The 18,367-nt window shown below is 33.3% G+C and overlaps 1 protein-coding gene across 4 annotated transcripts in view; it reads right to left on the bottom strand.

The window, feature by feature from the left end:
* Positions 1-7,353: 7,353 nt before the first annotated feature.
* Shoc2 (SHOC2 leucine rich repeat scaffold protein) overlaps positions 7,354-18,367 on the bottom strand; it is a 94,415-nt gene continuing 83,401 nt past the window's right edge. For all 4 annotated transcript variants that reach the window (XM_046450323.2, XM_046450322.1, XM_046450324.2 and 1 more), the window contains exons 5-9: positions 15,300-15,488; positions 12,679-12,801; positions 11,376-11,513; positions 10,952-11,069; positions 7,354-9,424 (exon numbers count right to left, since the gene is read on the bottom strand). In XM_046450323.2, coding sequence (XP_046306279.1) covers positions 9,216-9,424; positions 10,952-11,069; positions 11,376-11,513; positions 12,679-12,801; positions 15,300-15,488 — 777 coding nt within the window. In that variant the 3' untranslated portion in view covers positions 7,354-9,215. The remainder of the gene's footprint in view (positions 9,425-10,951; positions 11,070-11,375; positions 11,514-12,678; positions 12,802-15,299; positions 15,489-18,367) is intronic.

Raw genomic sequence — 18,367 nt, 5'->3', positions numbered from 1 at the left:
ATGCATTTCATCATACACAAATGGAGCACAACATTTCAATTCTCTGGTTGTACACGGTGTAAACACACACCATTAACTAGGGTAATGATGTCCATCTCATTCCACCATCTTTCTTATTACTTTAACCTCTCCCCACCCTCTCCTTTGCCCAACCCAATTTTCCTCCATTCTTCCCATGTCCCCTCCTCCCATTATAGATCAGCATCCACTAATAAGAGAAAACATTCAACCTTTAGTTTTTTGGGACTGGCTTACTTTACTTAGCATAATATTCTCCAACTCCACTCATTTACCTACAAATGCCATAATTTTATTCTTTTAATTCGAGTAAAATTCCATTGCATATATATACACACACACACACCACAGCATCTTTATCCATTCATCTATTGATGGGCATCTACGTTGGTTCCACAGTTTAAGCTATTGTGAATTCAACTGCTATAAACCTTGGTGTGACTATGTCACCATAGTGTGCTGATTTTAAGTCCTTTGGGTATAGACCAAGGAGTGGGATAGCTGGGTCAATGATGCTTCCATTCCAAGATTCTGAAGAATCTCCACACTGCTTTCCAAAGTGGTTGCACCAATTTGCAGTCCCACCAGCAATGTATGAGTGTATCTTTTTCCCCACATCCTCTCCAACAGTTATTATTGCTTGTATTCTTGATAACTGCCATTCTGACTGAGGTGAGATGAAATCTTAGAGAAATGTAAATCAAAACTACCCTAATTACTGAAGATGTTGAACACTTTTTCATATATTTGTTGATCGCTTGTATATCTTTATCTGAGAAGTGTCTGCTCAGTTGTTATACAGATTTAATGCAATTCCTATAAAAATCCCAATGACATTCTTCATAGAACTAGAGAAAGCAATCATGAAATTCATTTGGAAAAATAGAGAGACCCAAAATAGCCAAAGCAATCCTTAGCAAGAAAAGTAAAGCAGGAGGCATCACAATACCAAACCTATACTACAGAGCAATAGTAACACAAAAACAGCCCAGTATTGGCACCAAAATAGACTATATAGGCCAATGGTACAGAATAGAAGACACAGAGACCAACCCACATGCATAGTTATCTTATACTAGACAAAGGCACTAAAACATTTATCAGAGAAAAGATAGCCTCCTTCAACAAATGGTGCTGGGAAAACTGGAAAGCCATACGCAGCAAAATGAAACTAAACCACTCTCTCTCACCATGCACAAAACTCAACTCAAAGTGGAGGGAGGGGTACTAGGGATTGAACCCAGGGGCACTCAACCACTGAGTCACATCCCCAGCTCCCTCCCCAACTTTATTATTATTTTTTTTTATTTAGACAGGGTCTCACTGAGTTGCTTAGGGCCTTGCTAAGTTGCTGAGGCTGGTTTTGAACTCAGGATTCTCCTGCCTCAGCCTCCCAAGCCACTGCAATTACAGGCGTGCACCACTGTGCCTGACTCAGAAAACTTTCTGACCTGAGTTGAAACAAAAACACTTCATTTACTTCTTCACCTTTGTGCTTTGTTTGACCTTCTCTCCCTTTCTCATATATTCAAACATAATCACAATCATACATAAGGTAGCTAGTCACAGTTCAGAAATTAAAAGGCTGATCCCAAACACTGACTCTTGTCATAAAAAATATGGCTTTTCTTAAAAGCTAAACCCCTTCCCTCCCCTTTCTAGGAAATAAACTACACATAAACTGGGGTTTCTAACTTAAAATGTGATAAAATCTAAACTTTAAAAACATTCAAGCATCCAGATTCTTATCACTAAGCTGGAAAATTTAAAGTAACAATAGTTATTAGAATAAAACCTTTAAAAAGATTTGGAGGTCATAATGCCTTTTGAAGGTAATATTTATAATATCTGCTTTCAGATAGTAGGCACTTATAGTTCAAAGTAGAGAAGTATTACCCGGATGTTAAAAACTCCAGTTAAAAAAAATAGCTTGAATCAACAATCTAATTGCTTAAATCTATTTTTATGATGGTTTTAAATCCAAATATTTTGTGTGTATATTTTAGAACCCCTCCCAATCACAGGCATTCTGTTCCTTGGCCTGAATTTTGCCTACAAGGCTAAAGACATAATAGACCATATTAAGCAGTCTGGATCAAAGATAAGTTAAAAATAAATGCATAGACCTGACTAGTTATCACAAACCTAATCTATTAACTACACAGTAAGAGTTAGATAGCAAAACTTAAGGGGAAAAGACATCAATTAGTTGATTAAACAGTCAGAATCGGGAAAAGCACAATAGTTTGAAAACGTAAAAAATAAATTCAATCCTTAGAAGACATGTCTAGAAATTTATAGGAATCTAATTTAAATAAGAACATAAACAGTCATGTAAGATTACTGGAAAGACAATGAAGAGCCTGCCTGTAACATACTCCACCTGGCACCCTCCATGCCAATTCTATGGAAAAATAACTTTCCCACCTGTGTTACAGATACTTCTCAGATTTCACAAGCTGCTCCCTGTCTATACAAAAACTAAGTATTCAAGTTCACCAGGATTCCTCCTCTTCCTATTCTACACTATCTCACAAGAGAGTCCTTGCTTCAATTATCTTTACACTAGATCATCTGTTTTCAGGTTTTTCTAAGCATGAGTGAAGGATTCAATTGCTTACTTGACATCTCCACTGGACCTCCCACTAGCACCAGAACACATCCTCTTCCTACTCTGTCTTCTTCCAAAAGTGCCTCAGTTTAGTGAATATAACCAGAAGCTTAGACCATATTTCTGAGAGCAATCTTTTTTAGTCTTACCTTATCCAATCAATTAACAATTCTAATATTTCTTCCTAAAGTGCAAATTTAAAATTTTCTCTCCATTTCCACTGCTATAATCCTAACCAATAGCATTGTTATCTCTCATATAGACTGTTCCTAACAACCTCCCATTAGCTTCTAGGCCTCTAATTTTAATGCCCTTTAATCCATTCTCTTCAAAGTAAAGTGGCTTAAAAATAAATATATGCCTTGCATGCACAAGGCCCTGGGTTCAATCCCCAGTATACCAAAAAAATAACAATAATTTTGGGCTGGGAATGTGGCTCAAGCGGTAGCGCGCTCACCTGGCATGCGTGCGGCCCGGGTTCGATCCTCAGCACCACATACAAACAAAGATGTTGTGCCCGCCGAAAACTAAAAAATAAATATTAAAAAAAAAATTCTCTCTGTCTCTCTCTTTAAAAAAAAAATAAAATAAAATAAATAAATATATAAATCAAAAACTCTGAGAAGAAAAATAACATTTCATTACATTGTGCACAGGACTAATGAATAAGATAGGATAGTTAATGGGTCCCAATTAAAGTTTTTTAATGTGAAGGCCACTCCAAGAGGTTAACCTGTAGAAACATTCTAATCATTTCAACCAATTCCTTTGTTCCTTTGTGATTGGAATAGGGAGGCAGGACAGACCTGATTAAAGGCGGCTAGAGTCTCAAGGGCTAATCAATAGCTTTGGTACTTTTCTAAAACCTGTTTAGATTTTGATAAAGGCCCCTACCCAGAAGATATATAAGCCCCTACACTAGTACATTTAAATGGAAACCTGCTATCAGGTCCCCTCTCACCTTGCAGGAGTTTTCTTCTCACTTACATAATACCTTATTCTTGCTTTCTGTTGTTGTCTATGGATTTCATTCTCTAAATCTGAGACAAGAGCACGCACACACACAAACAAAAAATCAACAGTGAGCTGCTAGGGTCATAGTAGTGGGGAAGAATCTGGCTTTGCCTTGGAGCTGACACCTGCAGGCATCCCCTTCCTTGATTAGCTGCTAACACTAAAATGGATTTTTTTTGGCTGTACAGGCCTGCAGCTTACACATTCCCCATCAACCAGCAGGAACAGAGATTGAGTTTTGTCTTCAATTCCAGTTTCACCAGTAGTAATCATCTTCCTGGGTCAAATTTCTCCAGTCAATTAAATAGTTCCCAATGCATAAGATCTCCTTTAACTTCAGAGCTTTTGTTCTTACAAAATATTTTTTTAAATTTTATAAGTTGGTATTACAACCTCGCCACACAATTTCAACGTTTGGTTACCATGACATCTTAAAAACAGTCAAGTCAGAGCAGACTTTCTATGAAAGGTTACACACATGGCCCAAAGCAAGCATTTTCTTTATGGTACATGGGGAACATGAGAGATTACTATTAGCACGACAAGGCTCAGAGAAAGGGGAAATTATTTCTAATAATTTAGTATTTCCATTACAGGACAGACTTCATTCCCAGATTTATGTTTAAAAACAAAACCAAAAACAAAACCAAAAAAACAACCCTTCAATCCCTGTAATTTGGGGTTTTATACATAGCAAATATAAACAATAAGCAATTATATTGAAGGACACTACTTAACCATATACTTTGTTGTACATTTTTATGCACCTATTTTTGTATACCTTATGCATGTCATTTACTGTTTCAAAGTTTCCTGAAGTTTAAATGGTAATGAAAATTTATTTCTCTCAGTTCCACATTTTTGTGGTTTCAAGACACTCTGAAAATCGATTTCATGGGGCTGAGGATATAGCCAAGTTGGCAGAGTGCTTGCCTCACATGTATAAGGTCCTGGGTTCAATCCCCAGTACCACAAAAAGAAAAAAAAAAATTGATTTCATGTCCAGCTTTAGTTACATGCCATTAGAATTATTTTTTAAAAAGACTCACTGGTAGAACATTTACAAATAAAAATAATTTTATATAGTCAAAAATAGTCAATAATATAAGTCAGGTTAAAAATACATTATTTAAAGGCTATTTACACCTTTAAGCCTTGAATCATAGCTACGTATTTAACAGTACAAACCTCATTAGATAGTGAAAACCTGATCTTTACTAGAGAAAAATTCAAACTGTGAATACTTTGTTGTATTCTTATTTAACAAGTTTTCAAACTATATTAAAAATGAGTTTTAAAGTGGGAGAACAGTAAATGAGGAAAAATTATGTTATTTTAATATTAGTCTAATAGAAAAATAAACTAAGTAAATATGTAATATTCTCTGAATAAATGACACCAGTAATGATAAAATTTAACCTAGATAATAGAAAATTTGATGGTTACTGATAAAGCACCCATTAGCTCAAATCATACTGTCCAATAAGATAATTTATAGAAGTACTTATAATATCTAAAACGCTTATATCACCATTTAAATATTATTCATTGCTATTAGAATTGTTAGAATAGATCTTTAATAATTTGCACAAAGATAATCTCTTGTCAACAAACTAGGACCTTGTGTAAGTGTGTGTGTATGTGTGTGTGGGGGGGTGTTGGTTCTCAAGACTCTCTCCTTATCAGTCAGAAATTTGATGTAACATACTGATTGTTAAACAAGGAATTTTACTTGTTTAACATCTGACATCTACTAATATACTGTCACAATATACAAATCTAAGAATGAATATTTTCCCCCAAGATGTCATGTTGCTGTACACTACATAAACTAGAATCTGTTACACAACAGCCCTGTTCCAACTACTGCAACTGTGGAGGAGACTTTCTCCTACCAAACTTGAGAATGTTCCTACTCTGAGATACTATAAATTACTATCTAATTAAAGTCTTGATCACAAACAGGTATTTACACACAAAGCAGTTTATATTTAGAATGTGTAATGTCAGTGGGATAATTAACAAGTGTATACAAGAAGAAAGTATTTAAGGGTAATGACAACCAATTCCAGTTTTTAAAGTGAAAACTAAAACAACCCTTTTTATTTTTAACATATTTTCAAAGTTAAGAATAAACCCAGAAATGTTTCCTCAGAATTAGTGTTACCAGAGGCATTCTATTTAGTAACAGCACTGATATCTATTTTTAAAAACATTCTCATTTTCTAAACAACATTCAAGATACCCCTTTAGATAACAAATTAATATAACTACTTTTACATACTCAAATTCTCAGACTAGATTGTCATGCGTTTTCCAACTGTCTGAATGACTTGTGAAGCTAACCAAATCAATCAAAAGAATAAAGAAGGAGAAAGGTTTTAGTTAAGATATTTAGTATGCTATCTTTCTTCTGGTGCAGGCAGAAGGAGACCTTTCCTCAGAGTTATTCATTAAATTTAATATTGGTGGATTTTAGGAATTCATTCGATTTCTTTTGGATTATACTATTTGCTTTCATCTAATTTTAATAATACAAGAATAACCATATATTCTGACTTGCCTGAGATTGTTCTGAAACATGACTATTGGCCCAAAATAACTACTGATAGTACCTCCTTCCCTTTCCATTTGAAAAGTGTCCCATTTTATACACTTACTACCCATTCTTATTAAGAAAAAAAAAAAAGCCATGCTGAATTCTATAAGCTAAAACTTAAGACTCTAATATACACGGCTTAGAAATAACAGATGTAAAACAAAAGATTAGAACAAAAATTATCACAGAAGAACTAGATAACCTGATGCAGAAGAGTTTATCTTTTTAAATGACAGATTCAACAAGAAAAATTAGAAACGTGCAATTATAATTTTTAGAGCTCATTCCAATTGTATCACCCACCTTTTAATATATGTAATAAATTAACATTTTATACCTCTGACACGTTTTAAAATCTAATAGTGTTTTCATCAAGTTCATAAATTATTTAGCATTTCCACCTTCTTTCTGTATGAAATAATCATCTGGAATTTAGGAAGTAATAACTTCCCACAAAAGGAGGACTATTTGATATCACTATTGCTGTTTTACTGCTTCAGATTAGCAATGAGCAACATTTAGATCAACAGTTTTACAATTCTCTGACTATCTTATTTACTAAGCATCAGAGACTAAACATAATTTCCATAGCAGTATAATTTTTAGATATGCCAATTAGTCCCATTGCAATTTCAGAAAAAAAAATTAGCTCATAAGTAATCACTCAATAACATCCCTTACTATTTTCAAACTATAAATATTGAATATCTGGATTTTGCAATGACATTCTAAAAAATCCATTCTAGTTTCAATAGAAGTAATGAAATTAATGGGCTCTTACAAGGTGGCATCCATAGAGAAGACATGTTTTATGTGTCTTAATTTTTTTTAATAACTCCTCAGCTATATACTATTTACATGTAACACCACTTCTACATGTAAGATTGGGATAATTTTAAACTTTGCACTTCTAGTATAGATTTACATAAACAAAGGTGGGAGAAACAAACTGCCTTAAAAATTATAACTATTTTCATTCTGAGAAACAATAACCATATTTTTCCAAGAAAAGACATTAGGTTACTACCTTTAAAGTTCAAGTTCCATCACTCTAATATATAAACATAGTTGGATATGAAATTTCAAAAAAACCACACATACACACAAGCTCTAGGTAGAGCTGTAATAAACAAATTCCTTTTATAAACAAAATTTTAACTGAAAAGCCACAGTAGATGGAAAAAAGAAAGGATATTACTTGGTAAAATCCAGTGACATCTACAATAGTTTTACAGCACATTTAAGCATTCTAGGGTTTTATATCTTCACCTGCCTTCCATTTTTTAGTTGTTCCTTATAAAATTGTCAATTATGAACACAGGTTTGACCCCAAACCTAGTCCTGAATTTGAGTGCCTATAAGAGCAAAACAGCCCAAATCTCTATCTTAATATCATAATTTAAAAACAAATTTTGGGGGGGTTTGGAACGTAATGTCCATCTAAATGGGAAAAAAAGCAGCAATATGTAATTATATAATACTTATTATGTGGAAAGTGGTTTTTTTTTTGGATGATACCCAGAATGCACTTACTTTGTGAGTTTCCTCAATTAAACTGACTTGGACCAATATTACCAAAAGTTAAGAGTACTACATAAGGGGCACACATTTACAATTCTGCTAGTCTTAAAGGCAGTAAAGCAAAAGAAAATATATCAAATATACACGCACACTTTACATAACTTCCATTGAGCTACCAATGGCTTCTGTGCGATATTCCTCTTTTCCAAAACCATATTACTAACTATCAAGAAAGAAAAGATGATATTAAAAGTAATGGTACTGAACTGAATTGTTTGAAGCCAGTGCCCCACACGTGGGGAAAAGTGCATTTAGTTCAGCAGCAATACAGCACAGTGTGAAGATATTGTGCTTAGACAGATATTTTAGAACTGAAAGATGTACAAGGCAAGTCAAGATATAAAACCATAGTACACTGTTAAATAACCTTGAAACGTACATATATTGCAGTTTTCAAAGAAAGACATTCATTTCATTGTACAAGGATAGGGAGAAATCCTTAAAGTTACCTATTGTAGTTTATGATATAATAAATACATATCTATATAGCATTGTATATACATATATAGAATGTGTTTATGTGTAATTTATTTATTTGCCAATTTTTTCTGTTTTTGTGGATCTGCGACTTTTAGGAATGAAAAAAAAAAAATCCAAAAACAAAACTCCTTTTCACTACAAATATCTGTTCCCCTAAACTTCAGAAAACATATTTATAACAGGAAAGGTCTCAAGATCCTCCCCTTACTCAAAGACTCATTTCAGATATTTTGCTTCACAAACTCATAAAGGAATCAAAATTAAAGGAATTATAGATCTTTGTATAATTTCACTTTGCCAGTTGTTTCAACGAGCAAATATCTTTTAATATTTATACTAACTGATGCAAATTCTTTAACAGAGAATAAAACTCTATTTGACTGATTATAACAGAGCAAATCAAAACAACAACAACAAAAATCCAGTGATTTACTCTGACTGTAAACAATATATAAAAATTTAAATCTCAAATTTCAAAATAAGTTAAAGAAAAATTCTACCTTCAGGGCCTATTTCACTATAAAGATCTCATAATTGGTAATGGGAAAATGTATACGAAAAGTTGCAACAAAATCGTTTGTCCATTATTTTTCCTAAGATAAACATATCTAACTATACTACTCCTGTCCCTTAAATTTAACAACTTCATAATTTGTTGGCAAATTTTTAAGCAAACTGGCATATCAGATTACAAACAGAAAAACATCAATTTCAGCAAAGAAAACTTATAAGCCTTTTGTACAGAATTTTAAAAAATCTAAATGGCTATAATTCCTCTATTAGCAGAAACACATAATGCAGTCTTTATAAATCTGCCATATATATCAATATCTACATAAATAGATACAGATATAGATATGAAACATTAATGGCAGTCTATTTTGAACAGTGTGTGGGACCAGCAGATTTGTATCAGACCATGGCACGATATGGACCCTGCATTTTTAAGAACTGAATGATGAAAGAAGGTCCCCCAGCAACAATCTGAGGTGGAAGGTGACTGAGTGGACAGTTCTCAATACTCATGATTGAAAGCTTGCTGCAGAGAGCCAGCTCAAAGGGAAGGCTATGTAGGTTAGGGTTGTCATTCAAATACAGTTCTTCTAGGTTTTCCAGTGTACCTGTTAAAAATAAATAAATAAGTCACTTAAACAAAACTAGTTACTATTAAAAAAGTTCAAGTAGGAACATCCTAGGCATTATATATAAGATATATTTCCTACTCTTCTCTCAGTTTTAAAACTCTTAGAACCATGGATCTCAAACTTCATTGCATATTAAAATCAGCTGGGGAGATTTTTTTTTTTAAACCCCGATGACCAGGTCACACTCCATTATCAATGTAATCTGAACCTCCTCTTTTACGGTTGGTTTTTAAACTTAGTTTTTTGAAAATGCTCTAACTTCAGAGAATCTCTTTGGGACAGCGTGTGTGTGTGTGTGTGTGTGTGTGTGTGTGTATTAAACTATAGAAAAGAGATTATTATATATTCAGTGTCTATGTAATCACAATTCTGTTATAGACAATGTTATAATTGCTCATAATACATTGAGAAATTATTATTCATTTCTCATAAAACATTTTAGTTTTTGTTACTTTATAGAAATCTTTCATGAAGAAAGTTACTGCATATTTGACAATAAACCAAAATAAATTCATGCAGTCTTTCAAAAAATTTTCTTAAGACTATCTTAAGATGGTCATACTTTGAAGGCAAACTTCTTAACCAATTTAATGAGGCCAGCTGAGTAAAAATAAAAATTTAAGTAGAAAGTTGTTTCATGTGTTTTCAATTTTAAACATCAAAATATGGATTCATAGTAACTATTTATTAGAAAAGCAGTAAAAATAACAGCTAGCAGGTAATGAATTTCTTTTACACATAAAATATTACTCCTCTTTAGAACAACCCTATATGAAATAACTATTATGCTTATTTTACAGGTAAGAAGATTGAGGATTTGAGTTTGTGTAGATTATCCAAAGTCACAAAACTAGGAAGTGCCAGAGTCAGATTTTAAATTGCCTATCATCTCCAAAACCATTCTTAACTACTAATCTATAATGCTTCTGGGGCAACATACTTTTGAAGGCAGAATAATATACATAGAATTATTAAGAACTCAGTTATTTACTAGATGACCTTAATTAGCTCTGTGTAAAACAGTATTACAACTTGCACTATAAAAAATTCAAGGTGGTCATGATAATTATATGAAATAGTGGATATAAAAAGACTTGGCAAAATTCTAAAATACACCCAAAATATTGATATGAATCAAATATTAATATTAATCCTAAAGCTCCATGAAGAAAAGTTCTTTTGCTACAAGAATTACTAATTTGATTCAAGTCTATGTGATTTTTTTTTCAAATTTAGACACAAAATAATTCTGCTAAACTGAGATGACATAAACCCATTGGAAATAGAGATGTACTAAAACATTTTCAAATGTAGTATTAATTCTAACACCCCCTAAGGAAACAAACAACATCAAACAACCCACTAACACTAACCATTGGTACTCCACAAAAACACTCACAAGCCTAATATAACCTCAGCTTACAAAAACAAATTTATCTGAAATATTGTTTGAAAGTACAACAACAAATTACTAGTAGAGTTAATAATCCATAGGGTTCTTACCAATTTCCTCAGGAAGATGAGTAAGTAGGTTCTCTCCAAGGCCTAGATGTGTAAGATTGGTAAGGTGACCAATGCCTCTGGGAAGAGTGGTCAATTGGTTGTTTGTCAAGACTAATTTCTAAAAAATTAGACAATAAAAATAGTTATATACACATTTTCTACAACCAATATAAATTTAAAATAATACCTCTATAAAAGAATAAAATAGGGAAATTAAATCAGGTGAGTAAATTAAATTACAGGATTCTCTTTCAAAAAATATCATTTGTTAGGACAAATGCAGATTACACGAATTTAAAACTCAGCCCTAATCCTATAACAGAACTATCTATCTGGTCTAAGAATTAGAAAATGGCAAAGAATTAGAAAAATGAATTCCAAAAAACTATAATCATACAACTACAAGGCCACTAGCATGATTTACCTGTAAATCTTTAAGATAAGCAATTTCATTTGGCAAGGATTCTAATTTGTTCTCCTCTAGATCCAACTCTCTTAACTTCCTAAGGTTTCCAAGACCATGGGGAAGCTTCTTCAGAAGATTGTTTGATAATATTAGAACCTACAGAGAAATAATTGACAGTTGACAACACATGAAATGGAATTTTATATACATACATATATATTTTTTTACCATTGTGTGGCTTAAAATTTATAAGAAATGCTAATTTTCTAAACAGTGAATATTAAAGATAGGTAACATTTGATTAAATAACATTTAATTTAGTATCCTAAAAATTTTTAAAGCCCACTAGTTATTGGAAATTTTTTAAATGTCAAATTCAAAGTGAAAAAGAAATGTCATTATAACTAAATTACAAAAATAAAAAATAGTTACAAATGTCTTAACAAACCATCTGTTGCAAACAATCACTTAAGAAGGTAGCAACTGACTTACAATCAACCTACTGCAGTTATTATTCATGGTATTTACTACATTTCAAGGCATTCTAAAAGATAATAAAGGGGGGAGGGGGAGGCTGAGGAAGATGGTCCTTGTTTTCAAAGAAATTATAAACTACTAGAGGAGTAGGAGACATAATGAAAATTGGAGGTGGGGGGATGGAACAAAACACTAAGAAGAAAGACTTTCAAAAGATTCTAGCTAATTTTTTACATCCTCTTATTTCACCCATGCTTTCAACCACACAACCCTGTTTCACCTTACTAAATTAAACAGGAATTTTAAAAAACATGATACAGGAAAAAATTTAAAACAGTGTAAGTACTATTAGTAAGCTTTACTAATGAAAACTTTAGGGACTTAGAGGCAGAAGCAATCATCCTCGACTGAGGAGGTGACAATGAGATGGACTTTAACCATAGGAAAGAATTTTAAAAGAAAAAAGAGGATGAGAAGGGAATTTGAGAAGCTAGAAACAACTGGACTAAACATAGACAGGAAAATTTCTAACAAATAGCAGGTGAGTGATTTAGGATGGAAATTAGGCCAGAATCATAGATGAAAAGGTTCTAAATGCCTATCTGAAGTATCTATAATTATTTTGGTTAACAACAGTACAGTTTTTATTCAGTAGTATTGAACTTAACTAATTAATCCAATGCCTCGTCATCCTAACAGAGTCATGTGTTTAAGAAAGTTCTTATTATGATCATTTTTAATTATGATCTTCACTGAAAGAGAAATTGTTTAACTTGAAACTATCTAAGTGAGGTAATTGTGGAAGAGACCAAGAAATTTTAAATGCTCATTAGTACTCACTCACCTCAAGAGAAACAAGTCCAGATACATCCTCGGGGATCTTTGTGAGCTGATTAGTGGCTAAATTCAATTCTACCATGCTGGTCCAAGTTCCAAAGTCCAAAGGAAGTGATGTTAACTGATTGTCCTGACAAAGACAAAAAGCACCATTCTATATGGAACCATTAAAACAAAGCTCCATATGTACCTTCTTTTGGGAAAGAAGAAAATTCTTAAACAGAAGCCTTATTCTCCTTTTTGATATCAGGGAGGAAAAAAAAAAAGGCAGTAACAAAAGCAACAAGCTTCCAAGATTTTTGTACAGTAAGTAGGCTTTTGCTTTGAGTTTAAAGAGGAAGTTTGCTTCTTATGTGAATATTAGTAATAGAAATACAAAAATACTATACAGAGAAACCACTGGAGATTTCAAAAACAATAGTGATAAATTTGATGTTTTCTTTATTTCACAATAATGTACAGAAACCACTCAAAAAAAACAGTGAATGGTCAAATTAAGATATGAGCACAATGAAAGAAGATACATATTACGGTCCAAAAGGAAACCCAGATGAGCTCAGGAATTGAAGAGATGCTGAACAGTAAAGCAGAAGAGAAAGATAGGATACATTCATCACTAAATAATAAAAACATGACCTTTTCCCTGCTTGCACTTTATTTATTTATTTTTTTAAAATCAGGGATTGAATCCAGGGACACTTAACCGCTGAGACACATCCCCAACCCCTTTTTGTATTCTATTTAGAGACAGGGTCTCACTGAATTGCTTAGGGCCTCACTAAGTTGCTATGGTTGGCTTTCAACTTGTAATCCTCCCATCTCAGCCTCTCAAGCTGCTGGAATTACAGGCGTGTAACCCATACCTGGCACATATTCACTTTTAAGATCCCTTTCATTAATAACAACTCTAAATAAAATATTACACTGGTAACGGGAGAGGGTGATAACACCTTTGTCCCAGTTGGGTATCAATATGCCAATATGTTAAGCTCTTGGTCATGAAATTATTTTACGTTCTTTTGTTAGTATATATTTAAAAACTGTTCTGCAATACTCATGGATTACTTGTCTCATTTTATACAGAATCATCAATATGAAGAATCCCAATTAGTGAACATATATTTGAAAATTAAGTTTTTGTTTTGTAACATTGAAATTTATTAAAAATATTTAACATTACCCAACTTTGCCCAGACTACCAAAAGGTACAATGTGACAAAGTATTTTCCTTAAAAACGATTTACTTTGGGAAAGTAAATCTTATATGAGAAAGAAAACATCAAGCTTCATTTTGATTTCTTCAAGAGAAAGCTGTGTTAAACATTTATAAAGTTTGAACAAGGCAAAGTGCTGTACAAAGATTTTTTTTTAATTGTTAATGAACCTTTATTTTGTTTATTAATTTATTTATGTGGGATGCTGAGAATCAAACCCAGTGCTTCACACATGCCAGGCAAGCGCTCTCTCTACCACTGAGCCACAATCCCAGCCCCTATATAAAGTTTTATTATTTTACTGAAAACAAGAAGCCTTTCCAAGCTAACATATTGTAATAATGTCAAATTCATAAAAATGTACAATCAAATGCAAAAACTAGTGAATATCTAGACCACTATGTTCTAAAACTATTACTATAAAATGCACATGCAAAATTAATGGTGTTTACCACCATATTACTATTACTGCATATAGTAATTATGTAGCCATATTAAAATTTTTTATTGAGGTAAGATTTTTAATTTACACTGCTTCAGTCATTATATACTTTCAAAGAATTATCATAAAAGATACATACTATATTTATGACCAAGTATAGACAGAATCAAGAAATTGTAAATTTAAATTATAAAGAGCAATAATTATGCTGAATGGTTCATCAAGGACAAAAAGATGTAGCATGATATGATATAAAAAACTCTCTACCTAAAATTGGAAAATCTAGGTTCCTGAATTCCTGCCTCAGCCATGAATTAGTTATGTGGCCAAATATGCTGTCTTCTCTGTGTGCAAAGTTTATGACAAATTAAATTATTGGACTAGATAAATCACCATTTCTTGACCTCTTTCACAATAAATTATTACTCATGTGAGATCCATTCACTGTAGAGTATATAGATAAGCAAAAATAAACTACAGATCACCCATAAATAATTCTGATATCCAAAGAGATTTTAGATATATTAAATATCTAAGTATTCAATATGTAATTAAGCATATCAAAAACAGCTTTAAAAACTATAGAAAGAATTTTTTACATGCCATAACTTCCTAATGCTTAATAAACTAATAATATTGTAACTAGTATTTAATATTCTTCTATATAAGAGTATCAGCTCCACAGTATTCCACTTTAAAAAAATTAAATCCATAATACTAGGAATAAGTTGGTGCCTTTAAAAATGTTCTGCAATAAACATACCTACAACCATGTTCATTATTATTTCTTGAGGACTAATTCCTAAGGGTATACACAATTGTGAGACTGTTTTATCTGATTTAAAAACTTCCCCAAAATATCCTTTGTTATTTTGTTATAAGGTGAAAGGACACATTATCCATACCAATAGAGAAAATAGAAATATCAAATGCATTTGTAACACCTCCTCTCCTCTGATACAAACAGCTTACCTTCATATTCAGCTTACTTAATACTTTTGCTCTAGAGAAAATTCCAAATGGGATTTTATTGATTCGATTGTGTTCCATGTTGAGGGAATAGATGGTAGAAAACTGAGATGGACCACCCACTGGATACAATTGGAAGCAATTTCTAGCTAAGGTCAAGCTATTCAGTTTCACAAGACTGGATAAAAGACTCTGTAAAAAAGAAAATAAGCATAAATACTTAGAACTGAAACAAACTTAATTTGAATAGCACAGCAAATTCCAAACACAAATACTTCAAAGGGCCTTGGAGGTAAGGACCCACAGAGACCAGTTAGGCTGGTTCTAAGACACTTCAGTCACTACTGAGTTCTAACATGCTGTCGCCTTGCCTTGCAGAAATGTGTAGAAAAAGCACCTCCCCTCCCCCCCCCCGCTTTATTGTTTGGATTCAGTTTATTTAAAACACTCTATGACATAAAGAATGCATCTGAGTGAGAAGTACCAAGGGTGGCTAGTCTGAGACTGCTTAGAAGTTTTAGTTTAAAATAGACAGTTATGGTTTGAGTTCTGGCTCTGCCACTGAATGTAACCAATCCTATCTAGGTTTTAGTTATATACCTCTCTCTAAATTAGTATTAAGATTAACATAATTCCTGGCACAGAGTAAATCGTTATTCAATAATTTAATGGTTCTTTTAAGGAATACTAAATTCAGAAGATGATTATACTTCTTGATATTATTCAACACATTCCTTTTTTATATGGTAAATTTGAGGGGAATACAAGTATTAAACAAGTACTTACCATATAACCTCATCTCTCCCTAGTTTAGTTTCCCACTACATAAAAAGAATGCTAAGTGTATAAATATAAAAGAATCTCTGCCATTAAGAACATTAAACTTTTTAGAAGGAATTAGAAAATAATGCACAACTGGTATATCATCAATAACGAATTATACAGAACAGGTTCTCATTATTTAGGCTGGATCAAGGAAGAGCAGCATTAGTATCCCCTGACTGTTAGAAATGGAACTCTGAGCCCACTCCCACAGAATTAATATGCATTATAACAAAATTCTATGCTGACTTGTATGCTAATATTTAGGAAACATTGGTATTGGTTATTCAAATAGTTTTGAATTCTGGCCTTATCTTTTAATAGCTTGTGGCTTGGAGCAAACTAATTTTTTTTCTTCTTTTCTCCATTTTTCAGTAGTGGGGAATACCAGGGGTGCTTCACCTCTGGGCTATATCCTTGGCCCTTTTTTAAAAAAATTGAGACAGGGTTTCACTAAGTTGCCAAGGCTGGTCTTGAACTTGTGACCCTACCTCAGAATCCTCTTATCAAAAATAAAAAGAGGTGTCTAATACTTCCATGCCTGAGGCATGTAATAGTGCTTTAAAAAAAAAAAAAAACCAGGGGGAAAAAACAAGATTGATAAGTATCAGGGATTAGGTGGAAGGAGGGAACAAATAGGCAGCATATAGATGACATTTAGGCAGTGAATCTCCTTAATATTATAATGGTGGATATGTTATAAATTTGTTTCAATGAATGTAATCTACAATGCCACGAGTGTACTCTAATGTAAGCTATGAACTTCGTGACTATAATATGTCCAGATAGATTCATAAACTGTGATTTTAACAAAGGTATGAAGCCTGGTGGGTGACGTTTATAATGGGGAATGCTATGCATATGTGGGGACAGGGAAGATATGAAAGACCACTAGTTTTTCAAACGTAAAACTGCTTTTTAAAAAAAATTTTGACTTAAACAGAAAAATATGGATGGAAATGGAGAACATCATGCTAAGTGAAAAATATGCCAGTCTCAGAAAATTAAGAGTCTAATGTTCTCTTTCATATGTGGAAGCTACAGGAAAATAAGGAAAGGAAGGAAGGGAAGATTAGTTATCAAAAAGATATAGAGAAGATCAGCAGAGTAGAAGGTGAACCAGAGGGAGAAAGGTGGGAAGGGAAGGGAGGAAATGCAAATGAAATTAAAAAAAAATCATGCTATATGCATATATATAAACATAACACAGGGATTTGCAACTTTATTGTTGAGAGCCACAGCCGAAGGGGCCCCAGCAAACTTCCAGCTGCCAGCTGATGATTGGCTCACAGCGGCCCCAGCAACATCTAGCTGATTGGCTCCTCTGCGGTGATGCTCATTGGACTGTTTCCCTGCCCTTTCAGACCACGGAGCTGCTCATTGGGGGACTTTTTTGGCTCCGCCCACGTGACCCAGCCAATCGGCCTCAAGAGCAGGAGGATTGTGGGAGGGGGAGAGAAGCTTGTGTGGGAGAGAGAGGCTTGTGGAAAGCCGGTGGTGGCAGTTGAGGCTCTGAGGGTTTTTCCTGAGAGGCTGTTTTGTTTGGCCTGTGTGGTTCTAAAAATAAAGTTAGTTTCTTTTGACAAGTGGCTCCTGATTGTGCCCAGCCAGACTGCGGCACTTTATAAATAAGTAGAAAGAATCAACCAAAAATAAATAAGTAGATGAGCAAAAGGAAGATCACTAGCTTACAAGACGGAGAATAGGAGAGGGAGGATGGGAAGGAAAAAAGGGGGGAACCTGAACTAAAATCAAGTTCCATGCATGTATGATTTTGTCAAAATTAACCCAACTACTACATATAACAATAATGCTCTAACAACAACAAAAAACCCAAAATATTTAAATACACACACACACACATATATATATTTGAACTAGAACAGGTATTCTAACAGGTACCTAATAATTATTAGCTTCCCTTAACTGACAATAAAACTGGGAGATACACACACACACACTTAAATTTTCCACTTTTTGAATTTCTACGTACACCCAGTCTTTATACTTAGGCATATTCATATGTTAAAAGCAGTGACTCTTACTTAAGCTCACAAATCACACCCAAAGAGAATCTCAACAAGAACTAGTAAATGTGCTAATTGCTTACCCTGTTATGGATACAGGTCATTGATTAGAAAAGAGGGATGACATTTGTTGAGAGCCACAGCCAAGGGGCCCCAGCAAACTTCCAGCTGCCAGCTGATGATTGGCTCACAGCGGCCCCAGCAACATCTAGCTGATTGGCT

The sequence above is a fragment of the Marmota monax genome, unplaced genomic scaffold, assembly GCF_021218885.2.
Source record: "Marmota monax isolate L192 unplaced genomic scaffold, Marmota_monax_Labrador192_F-V1.1 WCK01_AAM20220418_F8-fsc00004, whole genome shotgun sequence".
In the NCBI taxonomy this organism is placed as follows: domain Eukaryota; kingdom Metazoa; phylum Chordata; class Mammalia; order Rodentia; family Sciuridae; genus Marmota; species Marmota monax.
The sequence above is the reverse complement of the archived record's forward strand: the minus strand, read 5'-3'. Positions and strand labels throughout refer to the sequence as shown.